Below are 21656 nucleotides of genomic sequence, written 5' to 3'. Positions count from 1 at the left end.
AACACTCTTAAAAGGACAGTGCATCACCCACAAAAGGGCCCCATCAGAACTATTAGGCGCCAGGTACTTTCAGTCACCTTCATATACTAGAAACACATGTTCTCACCAGCTACTGGTGTTATATGCATAGTGTGCACCCATGGACCCTATTAACCTTCTGAATTAGTTGATGACATTACAGAGACTCTAGTTACACCTGTTATAATTCAATTCAATTTTGCTATAGTGTTTTGTGTGCCAGTTAGTCTGTGTAATTATCTGTTTATTGATTAATGCTTTGCTTAATTGCATTTGCCATAATACATTTAATTAATTTACCACCAAGTTGCTTGTGGCCTAATTCCTGTGTATTGTTAGAGAGGTTTAGAGAGGAGTAGCTTACTAACTCCTAAGTCCCACAGATGTAAATGGCTTTTAGTCTACGACCAAGTATGTCAGGGGGAATCAAGCAGAGGTCCCACCATCACCAGCATCTCCTGCAAGTATAAGTGCTACACTGTAGAAAAGGATATAGGCATTCTGAAGGTGTTTCTAAGCCAGGCATTTGTTATATTGAAGAACTTGAAAATCTTATTTCCAAGAAATATAGCAGTGAATTTATAAACATGTTTTAATAAGTCAAATACTTGTATAAAGGGTTGGCAAATGAAGCTGCAATTAAACCTTTATGAAAAACCTCACTGTTAGCAAATTCAACCTAAATATTACTTGATCCCCCTCCTTTTTATTACTTGTTAAATCATTAGTAGTTTGTAGATCAGTGCATCATGCAGAGCTTTCTGCCAGCTCTTGGTTTGTGCACCCCCACCTTTGCCATGTAATAGCAGAAGATGCATGTCTCCAAACAGTGGTGTGGCAGCATATCCTAGTAGAATGCTTTTCATTTGAATGGGTGAATGAAGCTGTGGGTCCCACTACAAGGAACATGGTTAACATGTAGGCATGCTATACCTACATCAACTTGTACTCTGCATGAATGCATAGAATGTCAATACTTGGAGGACAATGTTCATGCATAGACTTAAACATGTGTGAAAGGATGTTCCAGGATCACCAGGTACAAAATTAAAGAAAAGTAACCCTTTCTTTAATGAAAAAGAAAAACACTTAAGAAAGACAATAAGGGGAATCAGTTACCATTTAATGTTTTTGTATTTAGGTATGATTAAACGCAATGTCATATCATGAGGACAAAGGGACATCAATTGCAAATGTTGTAAAGGAAATGTTATCACCTGCTTTAGAAAGAATCTGTTACTCTGGTAGTTGAGATGTGGAAAGCTTTACCACATGGCAAAAAAATGCTATAATTTAGAAAAGCAATACATGATTTTCTTGTATTACATATCATCCAATTACTAAAAGCTAATCCAGAAAATTTAACCAACTTGCCTTTGGGAAAGGGGGTGTCAGAAGGAAATGATTTTTATTTCTGTTTGGCAACATATGTCCATAGGCTTTTGTATTGCTTGCTTTTAGAACAAAGCTGAAGGAGTGGTGCAAGGTTGAATGTAATAGGCACAAGTCCTTTTTCATCTATATTAAAGCAACCCTTTCCTTTGCCAATGTTTACAGGAATCACTGCCAAGTATGAATTACTCTGCTTATAAACAACTCACTGACACATAATCAGTCAACATAAAAACTCTGCCCCAGTCTGTCCCCAGTGACCTATTTATTCCCCTATTGAATGCAGCCACATTGCCTCTTATCCAGCACAGTAAAAGTGAAGCTAGATTGTATCAGAGCCTGTACATCAAAGACACCCATGCCCTTGTTGTGATAGCCATGTATCCCTGCTCTCAGTGGCGGGAAGAATTTGTTAGAGTAGCAGATGATAGCTAGGCTGCTGACTTTAACAAAAAGTCGAAATTTACATAACAATAACAGCAATGGTAATAAAGGGACTACTATGTGTTCATGCTCCGGGAAGCATTTACCTTAACCACTTCAAGTCCAGACGCTTTTACCCCCTTCCTGTCCAGGCCAATTTTCAGCTTTCAGCGCTATCACACTTTGAATGACAATTGTGCGGTCATGCAACACTGTACCAATATGAATTTTTTAGCAGATTTTTTTTTCAGACAGATAAAACTTTATTTTGTTGGTATTTATTCACCACTGGGATTTTTATTTTGTTTGCTATATAAATGAAAAAGTCCAAAAATTTAGAAAAAATGTGTTTTTCTTATAAACTTTTGCAAATAAATAATCTTTCATCATAAATCTTGGCTAAAATGTATTCAGTTATCTTTATAGTAAAATAAAATAAGCCAAATTAGTTTATAACGAAAAATTATAATTTAAAAAAAATTTTTTTACATTATAGGGAGCACACACAGTCCAAAATGGTGGGCGCCGTTTATGAACGGCAACTCGCCCCTGCACTGCCACCATCCAGCTGTTTATATACAACGGCCAGATGGGAAGTGGTTAACTATGTTTGTAACATTGCAAAAATAAACTTACCTGTAAGAAGAGCACTGCATCTGTAGTATGTAACAGTTTATCTCCATCATGTTGCTTGTCTTGAAGTTGCTCTTTTTTCACTTTTAAGTCATTTACAATTTGCTCAATGAGGTCAACAGCTGCACGTTCTTTCTGCTCTAAACTGGCTTTCACCTCCTCTTGCTGTCTCTGCAGTTCTTTTATGAGATCTTTGAAGCTGTGGTCCACACCCGATTTCTGGTTGGCTGTAAAATTCTATAAAATATATTTTACAGTTATCCTGGTCCCATCATTACACGTGACAAACAGATATATCACAATATTTTTTTACGTTTTTTCTTCTTTTTTTCTGATACACAGTCTTACCCTCGGTTCACACAATATGCAATGACAGGACTGCGTGTAATCACACGATTTCCCAAACCCGCATCAAAACCTCCCTGCTGTTAGCAAAGTCAGGGGGTGCCATTAATTCATAGTAGCATATCCAAGCACTGGAAACCACAGCGCTTTTTTCTTTGCTGGGGACTGCATTGCACCATGTGGTTTCCCTGTACTTACATTTTGGAAAGGGTGCAGGGATCTTTTCCCTGCATTTTCCTTAGTTCAGCAGTCCATTCAAATGAAAATGTGGGTGCTGGGAACCTGTCATAGTGTGAACCTAGGGTTATTTAACATAGGATAGTAAAGTACAAAGGTGATGTCTAAGGCATGGTAACTAATAGCAACCTTTCACATTTTAGTTAAAACAGAATTTATGTTTGTATTTATAGTGACATAGTAATATGCAGGGCCGAGACAAGGGGTGGGCCGAAGGGGCGGCTGCCCCGGGTGCAATGGTTTACTGTAAGGATGGGGTGCCTACCTTCTGTTACAAGGCCGACAGGACTGTGGCAGTGATTTTGACAAGCGAGTACCTGCTGGGCGTAGGATCCCCTAAGCTTGCACATCATGGACGCAGTTTGGCATCTTTGCCCTGGGAGCTGGATGACCTTGTCCCAGCACTGGTAATATGATTCTCTCAACAAACAGCGGTGACCTGACAATCCATAGGAACCTCCCTAAATCGCAGAGCAGCTGGAGCAATTCAGCACTCTCCGATGCCGGTTGGAAGGGGGTAGTGTTGTCCGCAATTCAGCGCAATTCAGCGCATCACACTGCTCTCTCTTTTTTCTATGAGCATTATTTGAAGTGTACAAAACATACACTTCATCACACTGCACTCCACTGCCTGACATTGCAGTGAGATAAGGGCTGGTACTCTATGATACAATGCAGCATGTCTGCATTTTATTGTGGCACACTGCAGTGCAATGCCAGGCTTTGTTGCAGTGTGAATGGGACACATAGGAAACAATTGTTTCCTGTGTGTCCCTGCGGTAAAAGACATTTTACCACGCGGTAAAACATCTGTCACTGCACATAGTGTGAATTGGCCCTAACAGAGAAACCATACTAATACTAAGGTAAACTTGCAAAATATACAGTATTCCCTAAAACACAGGGGCTGATTTACTAAAACTAAATAGACTTTCAGTTTTCAAGATAATTTTTTCTTAGCTTACTGAAGTAGGTGAAGCCCTGCTGACTTGCATCATCCAATCACCTGTAAGCAAAATCATTTTTTATTTTACTTTTCTTTGCATGTGATTGGGTACGCTTTCCACCACTTTGACTAAGCTAAGTGAAAATTCACTTGCAAAATGAACATGCTCTACTCTTAGTAAATCAACCCCAAATATTTTTTTTCCAGTAGTAATATTGAAGATTGTGAATTTCTTACCCTAATGCGATCTTTCTCCTTCTGCCATCTCTCCACTTCATCATCTACTTCAAGCAACTGCATGTGGTACTGATCCTGTATCTCAGACAGTTCTGTCTATGAAAGAGAAAACAATGAAAATATTAGTTTTTAAATCATCACAATAAATCCAATCTACTGTATGAATGACCTGTCTCTGCACTCAAAGCCATTTGTTATTTATTTGATGGCATTAGAAAAAAATACTGTAGGTATTATGTAGGTATTATGATGTATTTATTACATATGCACACATTTCTGTGGCAATGCAATGGAATTAGATGTTACATTATTACAGAAAGTGCCCCCAACAGCCCCTGCTGTCTCTGCAATTGTGTTCTCGTGATGGTTTTGTTCACAAGTTTCCAGAGTCAGCCAAAGGAGAAAACATTGTGTACTTTTATGGGTGCCTTCTTTTACCTAGCTGCCCGAGGCATACAAAAAAGAAATCTGATCCTGTTTAACCACTTGCCCTCCAAAGGATTTACCCCCCTTCCTGATCAGGCCATTTTTTGTGATATGGCGCTGCATTACTTTAACTGACAATTGCGCGGTCATGCAACTCTGTACATAAATGAAATTGATGTAGTGGTATGTAGTGCTATTTGATCACCTCTGTGTTTTTTATTATTTGTGCTATAAACAAAAAAAGACTGACAGTTTCGAAAAAAAGACTATATTTTTGTCTTTTTGCTATAAAACATATCCAGTAAAAAATTTTAAAAATCAAATGTCTTCATAAATTTAGGCCAAAATGTATTCTTCTATATGTCTTTGCTAAATAAACAAAAAAAAAACAATACATGTAAATTAATTGGTTTATGTGAAAGTTATAGCATCTACAAATGGCAGTATATATACTGGAATTTTTATTTGAATTTTTTTTATACTAGTAACGGTGGCGATCAGTGACTTATAGCAGGACTGCAGCGGCCATTCTGACACTGAGTGGGAATTGACTAACAGCCACTGACATCCCAATGACACCAATACAGCGATCAGTGCTAATAAAAAGCACTGACACTGTACTAAGGACACTGGGCAGGAAGGGGTTAACATCAAAAGGTTAACTGTGTGTGTTTTACAAGGGAGACATGCTGCTTTGTATTTCCCTGCTGTGCAGAGAAATACAAAGCAGCATGTCCTTGCTGGCAGGAGAGTGACCTGTGTTGTTTACACACTGGGCTCTCCCATGTCAGCTTTCCCCGACAGTCGCCGGGTGCCCTCCAGGAATCTCCAGGTGATTAACATCCCTAGCCCAATGGCGGCGTGGGTATGGCAGCACACACGCTCCCTACATGGAGATGCAAATCACATATATATATATATATATATATATATACATGATTTTATGCAGCCCTGCCGCCATGTAGCAGTAGTTCTACTATAGGGCAGCGGTAAAGCGGTTAAAGGAAATGTTTACTTTTTGTGAAGCTGTCTTTTAAGTATCCCTCTTCCACAACTCCCTGAGCAGCAGCCACCTACCTAAATATTTGCCTTTATCCCTACTCCCAAAATGTTCATTTAGTGGCCTTGCTCATCATCTACTAAGCATGAGGACCGCTCACTCTGCTCATTCCTCTGGGCAGCCCCCACCCATCCAGAGGAGTACAGATTAAACATTTTAAATGATTGGGGCAAGTGGTGCCCATCTGCAATAGGATGTGGCATTGAGAGTGAGGCCAAAGGCATTTTGGTGGGTGGCTGAAATATAGGTGGAGATGTAAATACAACTTCACTACCTGTAAAGCTTTACTGTAATGGATATTGGCATGCTATGTAGAGAGAGGGAGGAGCTGAGATTTCATTATGTGCTATACTCAGCTATAGTTATATCTCTGCTATGAACACAAATTGACAGATGGTGTTGAATGTGATTCAGATTCAGAAAACTTTATTAATCCCACAGGGAAATTACTAAGGTACAATGTGATCATATGAGATATACACATACACACACATACACACATGGGGCATTAATGGAACCTGCAAAGAAATATGGGAGCAACCACTGCTGGATTGTTTTTTCAAAGGTGTTGGAACAATCATGCAGTCAGTAAGGGCTGAAATGTCTGAATTCTCAACCTGCATAATTGTTGTAAATCAGTGACTCACAAGGTAGCGAAGCAAGAATGAGCATGACAGCCCAAAGCTTGCACCTTTAAAATGTAACAATGTCCTTTTCTAGATTTCTGTCCTCACATAATCCCTTAATATAAGAGTGTTATGTATTCCACTACAAGCTTTTATAAAATCTGCAACATGGAAACCATACTATAATTCAAAATTCTATATAGTTTATTAACAAGTAAAAGTTTCAAAACTAAACCTTGTAACTAAACCTTGCCACTTGCAACTTTAGACCATGGAAAATATGAATCATTGGTCACTTTTTGGATGCAGTTTTTAAGCCAGTTTTAGCCAATTGCATATTGATTTTTTTTAAATGGCAGACTCTAATTTACACATACAGATGTCTTCAAACAAATCTAAGAATTACACAGAAACTTGGACATAGGAGAAAAGGTTATATTTTTGGACCTTGCTATTGTTTGACACCAAAACAAATGCTAACTTAAAAAGTACAGATATGCTCTGACCAAAGCTATTCCACTTTACAAATGTCTGCATACGTACCAGATTTATTTTATTACATCTTTCTTTCATAAATCAAAGCTGCCTCCCTTATAGCATATTCTATCATATATTTGTGTATATGGTTATTTATTATTATTATTTATTAAATATTGTATAATAATAATATCAACCCCTTATCACCCTCTAGGTAAATCCCTAAAATACATGTACATGTTTGTTGGTGAAGACCTTCATTTTTTTTAATATAACTACTACAATACTTTTACACCAATCCATTGGTGCCTATCCAACCATTAAAGATTACTGTATGTTAAAAATAATTAGAAACAATGGCTTAGAAAAACCTCAGCATATCTAATTGAGAATTCATGGGTGTAAGCCATCCTCCCCAGGTGCATTATGCACATTTATTTTGTCTAATTAATTCTGAACACTATCAAAGTCAAGTTAATGTAGAACATATGAAACAGTGAAATATTGTCCTCAGCCTTTATTTTATTACATCTGTCTACAATAAATCTAAGTGTGGCTCTCGCTTTATTTTATGTTCTTTGGTTCCTTATCCCTCAGATAGCTTCCCTACAATAAAGATAAACTTTCAGGTCAATAGTTTGTTGGTTTAGACCTTGATCTTTTTTTTTTTTTAGATATAACTACTACATTAGTTTTATACTATCCATTAGTACCTAGCCAACCGTTAAGGATTGTGTACAAATAATTAGAAACAATGGCTTAGCTATAACTGAGTCTATTATATTAAGAACTCATGAGCACAAGGAGTATCAATGAATCAGTATATCCTCCAACTATAAAATAAGCTTTGTTGCCATTAAGTTTGGGTCAAGGTGCCAAGAAATTGCATTTTTTCTAATTGTTGCCTATTTCAACCAAAAAAGGATGTATGATACTTTAGGGAAAACTTAGAACTAATCTAAGAATGCTGTAAAGCACGTGCCTTAGTGCATGTGCATTATTGTGCTTTTTGTGTTGGTCTGCATTGGGCTAAGCTTTGGGCCCTTAATGAACCTTGCCACATGAAACATGTACATGCTCTTCCTTTGAGCATGAACGAACAACCAAAGTGTATTCACATTTGTGCATTTTAAGGAGCTGAAAAAGCAGCAGCTTTTGTTTACACTGTATATGTGCATTGGGGTGCCACTCCGAATATATAGCAATGCACTACAAGTCTCGTGTGCACAGATTTGAACCCAGTCACAGGGGCCTTTTCACACCATAGGGAATTAAAGTAATGTATGCCCCACTGTGCACTCATGAACCTTTCTATTTTAAGGCAGCCTATTCATTTTAAGTTGGCCTCAATGCAGGAAAAAACATCCATGCAGCAGTTTCACCATGCTACACAGATACACACTTTGTGCATTGTGGTGCAGTGTTACACTGAAGAACAGGTGCATTGTTCCCTAGCTCCCTGGTCTCCTCCTCCCACGCCCGATTGCAGGACTTCTCTAGGACTTCCCCCATCCTCTGGAACTCCCTACCCCAATCCATCAGACTGTCACCTACCCTCCTCACCTTCAGGCACACCCTGAAAACCCTCCTCTTCAGAGAAGCCTACCCCAACCTCACCTAACACCTGACCTCACCTAACAACTAACCTCCTCCACTCCTCCCACCATTCCATCCCCCACAGCCATTTCTTCCTGTACCACCTTCCCCTCCCTCCTAGATTGTAAGCTCGAAAGAGCAGGGCCCTCGAACCCCTCGTGTAGTGTATTGTTACTGTCTTGTCTCATGTTCTGTCCCCCCTGCTACTGTACAGCGCTGAGCATACCCTTTGGCGCTATATAAATACTGTATAATAATAATAATAATTGTGCTGAAACATGGGAGATATACTGTATAGGGAAAAAAGTTTTGGGCTCAAAATGTTCAAATGCAATTGTGACATCTGTTATTGTCACCAGTTTTGCCAACCTAGTAATCTCATTTTACATATTTCGAATATTTTTCTTGTTTCATACTATGCAAAGAGTTTGAGTTACTGTCTGTCTATTCTGTTCTCAGCATTCCAGCACTCCTAATTATTGTCATATATTAGCCTTAAAGTATCGATCTGCATGTTTAATTGGTCTGAAGTACATGACAAGGATAAGTGTTTCTCCTGCCAAGTGCAAATTCAGTGAAGGATTTATCTAATGTTAGTTATTACTTCTTAATAGCAATGCTGAATGAAACTGTAATGGAATGCATATGAAGCTACTTATAACGCCACTGTCAGGACAGTAAGTGGAGCACAGACTATCATAGCAATTTTTTTCTTTGTTTCTGCAAGAACAAGCTTCAAAGGGGTCCAGATTCTAGAAAGATTTATTCTCGGGTTCTTATGTGTCTTAAGCCAAGCATAACTTTGCATAAACAAGCCATATATTGAATTCATCCTTGAAAAAAAAATCAATGGAAACCTTTCTTTGTGGTGTCATCAGAGCAAATGATACAATTGACTTTTCTTGATAGATGCAGAAAATATACAACATACTAAACAAGAGTTGAAATATTCTGGACGGCAAATCTTTAATGGGGTTTAAGTCCATTGGTAGAATGTAATGATTTTGAAAACATAATTTGATGTTTCATATTTTTTTCCAATATATTTTTTATTGAAGTTTAAAGTAGTTGTGCATAAGGGGAAAATATACAGAAGAGAACAAACAAATGAGAAAAAACATCTCAAGTCTTATAATTGAAGGTACGGAGCATTCAATCAGTTAACGTGCTGGATTGAAAACACGCAGTTGCAGATGCATTGAAACACGAAGGTTTAGAAAACATATACTAAAAATCTGGACTATAAGTTTAACAGGGATACAAAAGAACCAACCAGTTTCTGGTACCAGTTGAAGGATTAGGGTAAAGTGAGTAAATCTGTTATGTCTGTAGAGAATTAATGTGTAACAGTGAGGGCTAGAGGTGAGACTAACAAAATTAAATCGGAATTTCACCCAAAAGGGGAAGTTGCAATTGTTTGCATCCCCCTCCCCCCCCCCCCCCGCATTTCCACATTGGGCATGTTTTTGGGGGGAGAAGGCAGCGGGTACCTGGTTTTGACAAGTTCCTGCTCCTACTTTCGGGTCAGAACACTGCCACGATCTGTGAGGAAGTTCGGCCCCTCTTCCTTCCCCATGTTGCCTTATGGGACACACACAGATCCCAGAAGAGACCATTCATAAACTGTGGCGTGCACATGCTCAGTAGGAAACCAGCTGTGAAGCCGGAAGACTTTACTGCCGGTTTCTCTTACTTAAGATGTTGGTGCCTGAGCCCAAAACCAACTGAAGAATCAGTTCGGGTGAGAACAACACTGGATCCCTGGACAGGTAAGTGTCTTTATATTAAAAGTCAGCACCTACAGTATTTGTACCTGCTGATTTTTAATTTTTTTGGGGGGGAGACTGTGGCTCCTCTTTAACCACTTCCAGTCTGGCCAATGTATATAAACAGCCGGATGGGAGCAGTGCAGGGGCGGGTGGCCATTTATAAACGTCCCCTGGGAGCCCGTAGCACCGTGATTGCCACTGCTCGCTGTACGGGACCTGACATCATTGCTTACTATGTGTGAAATCTGTGAATGATCACAACAGCCTTGTACCATGTGACAAGCTGTGACCAATCACAGCTCGCACAGTATTTCTCAATGGCTGCAAGAATGCAGCCAGAGAGAAGGAGAAATTATTGCTTTTCAGCCTTTATGGGTGTAAAAGCAATGTAAAAAAAAAAAAATCTTCATCACCCCCCACAAGTAGTAGAGTGTCACTATGGTGACACTGTACTGCTAGGGTGACAGTGTGTTAAAAAAAAAAAAAAAAAAAAACATAAATAATAATATAAAAAAAATAAAAATGTAAAACAAAATTTTAAAAAATTATAATTTTTGGTTACAAACTAATTTGGGTTATTTATTTTTAAAAGCGTCCGAACTTGAAGTGGTTAAGGCACAATGCCAATATGCAACCTTTGTATAGCCAATGAGAGGTCCAAGCTTGCCAGGAAGAATTACATTTAGTCATTGTTTTTCAAAACAAATAGGTTTTCAAGTGAACAATTGTGGTTCAGATCTCTAGATATATTAGACAGATTGGGTATATCCATCTCCAATGCCTCATGAGGTTAAGCTTGGCAGAAAGATGTTTCAAATTTTTTAGCTGAAAAGGCTATATACCACCCTCAGGAAATACAGTGTTTGCAGTGGTATAGCAAAGTCTGGGCAATGTAATGTTATAACTAAAGCATTTATCTTAACAAATATATTTAAAGGACCAATCCACTGAAACAGTTTTATTCTATCTGTTCAGAGTCCAGTAGGAAGATTCTAGAAGCTAGAGTGATCCCTTTAAAAAGAACCGACCAGTATTGGGCTTATGCATTAATATGAAACTTTAGTCTTAATTTATTATAATTCCAAAACCTGAGCCATGAAAAATGTATATTTTCCCCTTATTTATTTCATTTTTTTTCTGAGATGACTCTTGTAGTTAAGTGTCAGTGGTGAGAAGACTCCTGAGGTCTTACTGTACATCTGCTACTTTCAAATGCCTGAGTACGATCCAATAACACACACTGTGGTTCTGCTGCTAAGTTACCATAATTGTATCAAGCATATAACCCTGAACTTGTTTACACTCTGCTTGAAGTGTATCTAAAGCTAAAGCAGTTCTACTTTCTGGATAGAGTAGTGGGGGGTTTGAATACTACAGAAAAAACTGTGAACAGATGATTCACAAAAGAAAAGCGGTTACATAAGGACAATGTTATACTCAGAAATATAAGCAAATAATGCTTTTTATTAACAAAATAGCAATATGAGACAATTGAGCAAAGACTGCAAGGTAGCCATCACCTCAATGATAGACAGTACGAAAACCAAAAAATAAACAAGAGAGACATCATGGCTAGGCCATATACAGTAATATGCTGTAGAAGCAACGACTCAAGGGTCTTTTTCTCATTCAGCACACCCATCGGGGTGCACCAACGAAATGAGGATACATCCTAGATTGTAAGCTCGAAAGAGCAGGGCCCTCGAACCCCTCGTGTAGTGTATTGTTACTGTCTTGTCTCATGTTCTGTCCCCCTTGCTACTGTAGAGCACTGAGCATACCCTTTGGCGCTATATAAATACTGTATAATAATAATAATATATGATGAGAGAAGTGCAGTAACAGTGCTAGAAGACCAATAATCAAAATGAGCAGGTGTAGTCTCTACTGTCATGGAAACAGAGGCCCAACTAGGGAAAGGTCACTTGGTGAAAATAAACCTGATTCCCATGTGAGTGAGTGTAGTCTGCATGTATATACGTATAACCAAGTAGCGGTGAATAAGGTACTATATGCAATCCAGATAGTATGTGGCCCTTTAGACCAATTCCTGGGATCAATAAACACAACCTCAGTGTGTTTCATACAATAATAGTCTTATGAGGTCCACAGAGGGACAGTGGATATTGCAAATGAAAGTCCTTAAGTATGAGTGCCGTGTCATCCAAGAGTAGAAGAAATGTGCAGCTCCCTGCCGACTAGATATAAAGGTGTAAAGTCACTGTTCCTGGAGTGATAAGTAACTTGTAGGAAGTCCGTAAGGCAGCCGCCATTTTCAGACTTTTATTGGCAGAGCCCTGCCTTTGTGTAGATGCAACATATCCACCAGGTGTGAGTAAAGTGCGCTACTCACCACCTACTCCGTCAGTTGGAGATTGTATGACCTTCCCTTGAATGCTAAGTTCCATGTGTGGAGTCCATAAAACAGCCGCTGTATCAGCACCTCCAACAGTAAGGCCCCGCTTCCTGGAGAGTACACTGTGGTAATTGGTCTGCACTGGAAAGTAGCGTGGTGCTCCGTGTCCCCACTGGGACTGGGTGCGTGAAGCCGTGTGACGTCAATGCGTTTCGCCAATGGGCGTATCTTACTCAGCTTCGTCAGGGCCAATGGGAGATAGGCTAGCAGACTCTTTTATATCAGTCAGACTTCGCCCATGCATGTCAATCTTATGCTGCCATTATACCCATTAGTAAATCAATTGAAACGGTCAACAGAAACAATCAATACACTTCAAAGCAACCAAGATGATAAGTAAATTAGTACTTTTGTAATAAACAAGAAAGAACAGGGGATACTTACTACTAATATTAATCAAATATAGCCAATGGGAAAAGATATCCTGGGCCGGTCAAAATCCCTAAGGGTTTAATTATTCAGGAAAACTTGGAGGTCTAGTTCAACATTTAACCCTTTGGGGTGCAGAGTGTTCAGTTTATAAATCCAATATTTTTCACGTTTAACAATTCCCTATCAAAGTCTCCTCTTCTTAATGGAAAATTAAGGGCATAGAATCCTTTCACTTTAATACGCTGCAGCTTGCTGCCATGGAATTTCAGAATATGTTGAGCCAGACTACTATATGGTTCTTTAGACTTGATATCTCTAAAGTGTTCACCTGTATACATATTTTAAGTTGCCTCTTGATTTTCCCCACATAAATCTTATTACATGGACATGTCAACATATAAAGCACTTTAGACCTAGAGCAATTAATAAGGCTCTGGATTCTATATTGAACCCTATTCTCTGAGTCTGAAAACCCTGTCAGGTTAATTTGCTGTCTATGGGATTAACTCATTCTATTTATCCTGATGACTTTTGTCACCAGGACCGAGAGCAATGTAGAATCTAAAGTTTGTCGCCAGAGAATGAATGATGGGGAAAATCTCAAACGGGAACACTTATTCTGTTGATAACTGTCTAAAGCTCAGATCACACCTGAGCAACTTGCAGAGCTTCTCTAGAAGCAATGTAACGCTCAACATGAGGATTCCCATGTTGAGCGTTGTCTTTGGTCCCTAGACATCACATGCCTGATGAAGGGGTCCTGTACATGTCTGAAATGCTGCACTTTTCTTTCTGTGCTGTGATCATTCTTCAATTCTTCTTTTCGGACAACATTGATGATCCATGGTGTGCTGGCAAATATGAACCTGTGATGTTTCCAGTTTCGAGATGGATGTTGCTGAAGCCCCGCTACTCCTGAGCCCGATTCAGGAGCCTTAATAAACATGTGATCTCTTCTCCTTCTGCTGGTAACTAGCTTTTCATTGTCTACAACAAAAATGCTCCAGCTCAGGGGCTGACTGACAACTCATGGGGCCCCCGGGCAATAGGGGATCATGGGGCCCCTGTGTCCTTGCCCAAACTCAAAAAAGCTTATGAAAAAGGTACCAGGGGCATCTCATGGGGCCCCCTACTGACCCCGAGTGCCCGAGTTTCCAAATGGTCAGTTCGCCCCTGCTCAAGCCTGAAATGCCCAAAAACATTGTGTACAAACGAACATAACAAACTCTCCAAAAACACTTGCTAAAGAAAGTGGAGCCTAGAGGGGATTTAACTCACTTGGGAGAAATATCCTCTTCCATCTTGTTGTGTCTAGAGGAAAGGAAATCTTTTGAATGGGACACAGGTGGCAAAAGGTCCCAACTTTAGCCAAAATAAACAAAAAATTGTTCTGGCTTTAGATACTGTATCATTTATCTACAAGGCTACTAATAGGATACAGTTATGTTCATACAGGAGACAGCAGGAGGTCAGACAGTTGGCAGGACAGGGTTGTCAGACTTCAGGTGACCTCTCAAATCATAACCTCAGGGCCAAGGCTCGTGCCTTATAATAGCCAGTTAGGCTAAATGCAGGAAATATTAACATTTCTTTGGTAATTCAACACAAACTAATATTCACATTCTTTCAAAGCTGGTTTTCTGTAAACATGTTTGACAGAGGACTCAAACATCAGCTACTTTGACATGTTTGAAAGCGCTAATTACAGAATCCAACACTTTCTTCATACATTGAAATACTTTTCAAAATACCAGAAATACACAAAATAACACAGTAGTGAAAAATGTATACAGTATAATTAATTCAAAATGATTTCTATTTAACTGTGCTTACTAGCGGCCCATTCAGGAGTATATTCATTGTATGCCACACTTTATAAATGGACATTGTATTTTTCTTTAAAAAAACTAACAAGACATAAGGTTAACATTTCTAAATCAAGGTAGAATTAAACACAAACAATTTAGAAATCTATGACAAATTTGTGACAAACTGTAAATTAATGGTCCAGGCAGGATACCAATAAAAAGGTAAAACAAGAAGCTTATATACCTTTACTGCTTGTTAAAATTGTTTACATACTGTATATGATTGACTCTTGTCTAAATGACCTGAGTTTGTGTTTGATCTGCCCAGATTGTACACCCAAAACTTTTCTTCTGTTTTGTTTTCTTTTATCAACCTGCCAACTTCATTTCTAAAGCCTATAACTCACTCTAAGACCTAGTATACACTTGCAGTAGGGTGCAGCAAAAATGCTTGATTGAGCCATGTTTATACCTTCCCACAACTGCTCCCCCTTAAAGTGGTTCTAAAGGTTCAAGGTTTTTTACCTTCATGCGGTCTATGCACGAAGGTTAAAAAACCTTCTCTGTGCAGCAGCCCCCCCCAGCCCCCCAAATACTCACCTAAGAGCCCCTCTTGATCCAGTGATGTGCATTGGAGTCGTGGCTATCCTTGGACACCCACTCCTAATTTGGCTGTAACAGATGTGGGAGCTATTGGCTGAAACAGAAGTGGGAGCCATTGGCTCCCACTGCTGTCAATCACAGCCAGTCAGACAATGAGAGAGAGAGGGGGCTGGTCCGAGCTGCGGCTCTGTGTGTGAATGGATGCAGGAAGGAGAGGCCAGAAGCACTGGTGGTGGACCTAAGAAATGGAGGATTGGGGGTGCTCTATGCAAATACACAGCACACAGCAGGTGAGTATAGACATGTTTGTTATTTAAAAAAAAAAGCCTTTAGAATCACTTTAAGCTGCAAAGGCAGCAGAGGAGAAATAATTTGTGTACTGTTTTGCATTGTGAAAAATGATCTCCACTGTCATGTTCTGTTGGTAATACTGGCCAACAAACTTGACCCATTTAACTGAATGAGAGTGCCCATTCACTCTCAATGGAGTGGCAGGCAATTGATCCGATCCTGAGGTAAGTGGGGGGGAGGGAGCGCTAGGACGCATCTTCTCTGTGTGCGTTTGTGATTGGACCATCAGCAATGGGGGTTAGTTGAAGGTCCATGTGGAGGTGGTGTCCAAGTCCATCTGTAGTGGGGGGCTTGTAGTAGTATGAACTTGTCCAAGGAGGCAGCCGGCTGTAAGAGCTTGTAGATACTCCTAATGCAGGTAGAGAAGACAGACAGCAGCACCACTCTAAGTGTAGACGGTTAAAATCAGGCAGATTTAATGGTAAAATTGCACTCACATAGATAGGTAACAGGTAGGCAGGTCAAGTAATGGAGGTCCAGTGGGAGCATCAGGTCCTCTGGCTGTGCTCTGGGTGTTTTCCTGCCACTCCGGAGGTATCCAGGGCTCGGTGAGCAGCAGAGGGTCGCAGGGAGGCTCGCAGGGATGATGTCACCACATGGACCGGGTTTCCAAGATGGTGCACGGTTGGAGCATGCTCGGCCTGACAAAAGAGTCCCTGCGCCCCTCTGCCATTCCCGGAGCCCTGGACACCATTGGAGCGGCGGGAAAGCACCCAGAGCGTGGCTAAAGGACCTGATGCTCCCACTGGACCTCCATCATTTGACATGCCTACTTGTTACCTACCTATGTGAGTGCAAATTTACCATTAAATCTGCCTGATTTTAACCGTCTACACTCAGAGTGGTGCTACTGTGTCTCTTCTCTAATTGATCCGGTCCTGTATGTTAAAACAGACGGATGGCCATCTATTCCGCATCCGATCGGACAGGATTACAGTCAGGTGGAAATGCACAGGCAGTCCAATTCCATCCGATCATCCCATAGAAAACAGCGAGCTGTGTCCGTGTCCTCTCTGCAGCAGCAGCAGAGTGAACACAGACCTGTCATCCACTTGCTCAGCAGGGATCAGCAGAAAGATCCCCAGCTGAGCAAACAGATTCACTGATAAGTCCACCCTATCTGAAAGGGACCATACAGTTCTAGTCCTCCTTCAGCAGTCTTTCCCAAGGTATGAGAGATTTCACATAGATTTTGCAGACAAAAGAAGCTGAAGGATGACTAGAACAGGAAAAGCAAAGTAAGGGGCTAGGGCATTATAAGAACAAGAGCATGAAAGTATATATTAGTATGCTTCGCAGCACTGCCATTCAAAAAAGTCAAATGGAGATCTGTATTATGTTGGCAAGATGTCTGGTTTCCTGGTACAGTATATATTGAACCCTGACCATGGTGGTTATTTTCAATATTGCAACAAATGGAGCGTTTTATGTGAAAGTTTCACACATACAAAGAAACTGAAGGTCTTAACGCAGTAGTAAAGAGAAAAAAAAAAAAAGAAAATCCCCTGCAAAATAATATCATAATGTGCTAGTATGCATCGCATAATAACACATTATGAAAGACTTACCTTAAAATGAACCTCCAGTGGCACGCTGTCACGCTGACAGGGCTTCCATCTTCACCTGGTCTTCCTTCCATGTTCACAGGCTCTGGCCACGTGATTGACCAAACCGCGATGATGTTACTACCGCGGTTGCACATGGGAGTCTTGGCTGCAACACAGAACTCTGAAGGAACAGCATGGATATGCCATTTCTTCAGATCGAATGCGCCGGTAAAGTCATCGGCTGCAGGGACACTGCATATCTCCTATTTGGTGCATGTTTAGAAGATATTCCTTGTACATACGGGTAAGCTTTATTATAAGCTAACCTGTAGGTACAAGTGTCCAGTGGGAGTTTTCTTCCACTTTAATGCCTAACTGCATCTGCGCTAATATCAGAATTCATTACATTTCCTGTTATCCACTGCAGATATAGTAGAATCCAAATACCATCACACAGGTTCACTGGGAGTGTACTTCCTGAGATCATTTATAGGCAGGCTTGAATCGGTGGCTATGTGACATGTTTTTTCATTGGTATTTTTTGCATTGTGCTTTCTGTATGAGAGACAAAGCTTGTCTGCAACACAAGCAGAAGTTCCCAAATATTACTGTTTACAGATATTACTGTTTAAAAGCATTGGGATGGACTGTACTGCAGCAGTGTCTAGATAAAATCCTGTAGTCCTGAACAGGTAGGCTGTATTTCCTGTAATCATTGGTACCTACCCAGCCACTGAAGGTTATTGTATATTAAAAATAATTAGAAACAATGGCTTAGAAATAACTGAGCTTATCTTATTGCGGTTTCCTGGGTGTAAACCATTCGCCCCAGGTGCTTTCTTCATAATTATTTTGACTAAATTATTCAGAACAGTATCAAAGTTAAGCCGAAGTAAGACCATGTAAAACAGAATTACTGTCTGTGTATCATATGTCAGCGCCACAGTGTTACATTGTTTACACAACACTATCTTCTTTATAGCCATTATAATGAACTGTGTGGTCTGGCTTTTTAGGGGCCTACAGTATATACTTAGATCAGATCTTCTATTTTTTGCTATTAATACAGTTAAAGCATTTTTGGAGGATCTGTCTTACTCTGTTTAGCAACCTCCCTTGCATTCTGAATTTCTGCCACTCTCATTCCTACAGTATTTACATTTCTTGCTTTATTTGTTGCAGCTTTCAAATATTGAAAGCACTCCTCCACATTTATATTTTTAAATCCGCTTTATCTTTGATTTATTTTAGCAATTTAAATAATCCACATGGGTTTTAAGGTTATAGTTACAGTGGATGCAATGGCAACCTGTGCAGCCCTTTTTCTCTACATTCTTACTAATATTTGGGGCACTATAAAATATTCCAATAGTAAATTTATAAAAATATGCTCCTATATATAATTCCACTCATAATTCCTCAGCACAGAAAATCTCCATCCACAAGGTTGTCTTTCATACAAAAGTACAGATTATTCCAAGCATGTTGTACAATCAGGTACAATCAAGAGAAAACAGTCATCAAAGATCCATCATCAAAGATCATCTTCTTCTACAATCAGGAGAAAATCCTTTGTTATCCCTTCCCCACCATAAATTAGCCTTCAGTCTAGCAAGCCCACTTTATCCATTTTTGTAATATTTATTATTAACCCTTTAATGCCAATGCCTCCCAGGCCCTTCAAGGGGTTTCTGATGCCGATGGTGGGGCAGGGTTTATGATCATGTGACCGCCATGATTGGCTGCCACAGCAGCCACATGATCAACAAGCTCCCAGTAGCTTTCCGTTAGGCACCGGTAACTGTGCCAGAAGTGCACAGGGTGCTCGCTCTTGGCACAGGTTTGCTTACATTTTGGTACACATATATGTTGCCTCTCTGCATCAAGGCCCACCCACCGAGAGGCCGTATATATATGCGTACTGTCGGCACAAACAGGTCAACTAGCAAAAGTGTGCACATTTTAAAATGGAAAAGTCTGGGGATGTAGCACAAAATGCTAAAAAGCGGGAAGTATATGCAGAAGAGGAGTGTGGAGTTTATGACAGTGGACAGTGGACAATATGTGAAAGAGAGGAGTGGAAAGGATGTGAAAGTGGGCAGTATGTGCAGAAAAGGCAAGTGTAGGGTTTGACAGTGGGCAGTATGTGAAGGAGAAGAGTGGAAAGGATATGAAAATGGGCAGTATGTGTAGAAGAGGCAAGTGTAGGGTTTGACAGTGGGCAATATGTGAAGGAGAGGAGCGAAAAGGATATGAAAGTGGACAGTATGTGTAGAAGAGGCAAGGGTAGGGTTTGGCAGTGGGCAGTATGTGAAGGAGAGGAGTGGAAAGGATATGAAAGTGGGTAGTATGTGTAGAAGAGGCAAGGGTAGGGTTTGACAGTGGGCAGTATGTGAAGGAGAGGAGTGGAAAGGATATGAAAGTGGGCAGTATGTGTAGAAGAGGCAAGTGTAGGGTTTGACAGTGGGCAGTATATGCAGGAAACAAGTCCAGAGGGTATGACAGGCGCATTATGTGCAGGAGAGGAGTTTGGCAGGTATGTCAGAGCACAGAATGTCCAGGAGAGAAGTGCTGAGTGTATGGCAGGAGGCATTATGTGCAATAGTGGAAATGGTGGTCCCTGACTTTTGCATAATTATTAACAAAATCACTGCCAATGTGAATAGCAATCATGGAGAAATGTGCTCCAGAATACATTTTGCACCCATTTGTAAATCTGGGTAACTATAGAGCAACAGCATTATATCTAAGCTTGCCACTAGAGGGTTTTGCAGAGGAAGAAGAAAGGTTCAAATCAGTGTTCAGAAAATGCAGAGGATACTGAAACAGGGGTAGTGTGTGTCAGTAGAATTGAGGGCAATGGATGTTGAAAATGAAATACTACAATTTAGTTATTAAAGGAGACTGTGAAATGGACACAGGAAGCAGTGCTGGGGATGTGGGATATGGAGCAAAACATTGTTGCCGCAGGTTGGGTCCCACTGGACCAGAGTCAATTGAGTTTAGAGAAGTGCACAAGGGAGAAATTTGTTTAAGATTGATTTGTTAAGCAAATCATTTTGTTTTGTCATATTTGTTATATTGGAATGATTTGCTTTCAGAATTCCTTTCATATATTTGGATTTGTTTCGTATATTCTTTGTTTAAAATCAAATCATAATTTCTGAATTTATTTTGGAAGATTGTCTATATTCACTTTAACGTGTTAATTCATTATTTTTGGAGATTACTTATGCACTCTGAGTCATTCCTGCTAATCCAACCCACAAAGAGAAATGGAATGAGCTGATTAAATGATATTGACTGGAGTAGTGAAAGTAACAAATGGAACGAGATTAATTTCGAATTCATTAGTTATGTTATAATTTGGAGATTCTGATGGATCTGCCTCCATCCAACCTAAACACAATAAGTAGGAATCATCTTATTTCACTTTTATACCTTACTCTATTTATTGCATTATGTTTCCATTTCATATGTAGTGCATTTTTTATAAAAATGAAGAATGTTAATGCAAAAGAATCAGCTAATTATCTAAGAGGCAAAGACTACCACGTCACTCTTCTTGAATAAAACAAGAGTATCTGAATCAATCTGTTATGTTGTTACGTTATTTTGTATGCTTCAAACATTAAGGATTGTCACCTTTGGGGAGCAGGGGGGGCAGATACCCCCCGAATTTGACAGGTACCCGCTCCTACTTCCGCTGCAATCGCCTAGTTGTCCTCCCCCCCTCCCTCCCTAGTCTTCTGGGACACGTGACAGGTCCCAGAAGACTACTGGGCCATTCACAAAGTGCAGCGCTTCTTGCACATGCACAGTGGGCACATGGCTGTCACAGTCGGGTGCCCACACTAAAGATGCTGGCGCCAGGGAGAGAAGATGGCCGGTGAAACCAGCAGTGGTGAGGACACTGCTGGACCGAGGGACAGGTAAGTGGCTGTATTTTAAAAGTTAGCAGCTACAGTTTTTGTAGATGCTGACTTTTTTTTTCAGGTGGAACACCGCTGTAACAAAAACTATTGCATTATGTCATTCGAATGAAACAAATGAATTTGTTGGTTTCATTATAATTTATTTTGGATTAGTTGAAATTCATTACTATTGTGATTCAGAGATTCAGATACACCCGAATGTCCAAATAATTAAAATTTTGTCTGAATTTCAATTCCTAACAAAATGAATCGCATATGTCTAGTTGAGATGAAACTTTGGTGTGGTGCACAGAAATACGTGAGGGATTATTGCAAATGAACTGTTTAGGGGTTGATGCACATGGGTTTTGCATGCAGTTTTTTAAACATGCACTAGGGACCGGCTGCTGAGGTACAAATGCACATCTGTGTACTCAGGGGGCCATTTTACTGCTGGTAT

General features: G+C 40.0%; 1 protein-coding gene across 2 annotated transcripts in view; it reads right to left on the bottom strand.

The window, feature by feature from the left end:
- TRIM29 (tripartite motif containing 29) overlaps positions 1-21656 on the bottom strand; it is a 57213-nt gene that overhangs the window by 25991 nt on the left and 9566 nt on the right. For both annotated transcript variants that reach the window (XM_089678560.1, XM_089678559.1), the window contains exons 2-3: positions 4232-4327; positions 2470-2703 (exon numbers count right to left, since the gene is read on the bottom strand). In XM_089678560.1, the coding sequence (XP_089534686.1) occupies positions 2470-2703; positions 4232-4327 (330 nt within the window). The remainder of the gene's footprint in view (positions 1-2469; positions 2704-4231; positions 4328-21656) is intronic.

The sequence above is a fragment of the Staurois parvus genome, unplaced genomic scaffold (assembly GCF_062004578.1).
Source record: "Staurois parvus isolate SC_StPar_1 unplaced genomic scaffold, SC_StPar_1.0 ptg000207l, whole genome shotgun sequence".
NCBI lineage: Eukaryota > Metazoa > Chordata > Amphibia > Anura > Ranidae > Staurois > Staurois parvus.
The sequence above is the reverse complement of the archived record's forward strand: the minus strand, read 5'-3'. Positions and strand labels throughout refer to the sequence as shown.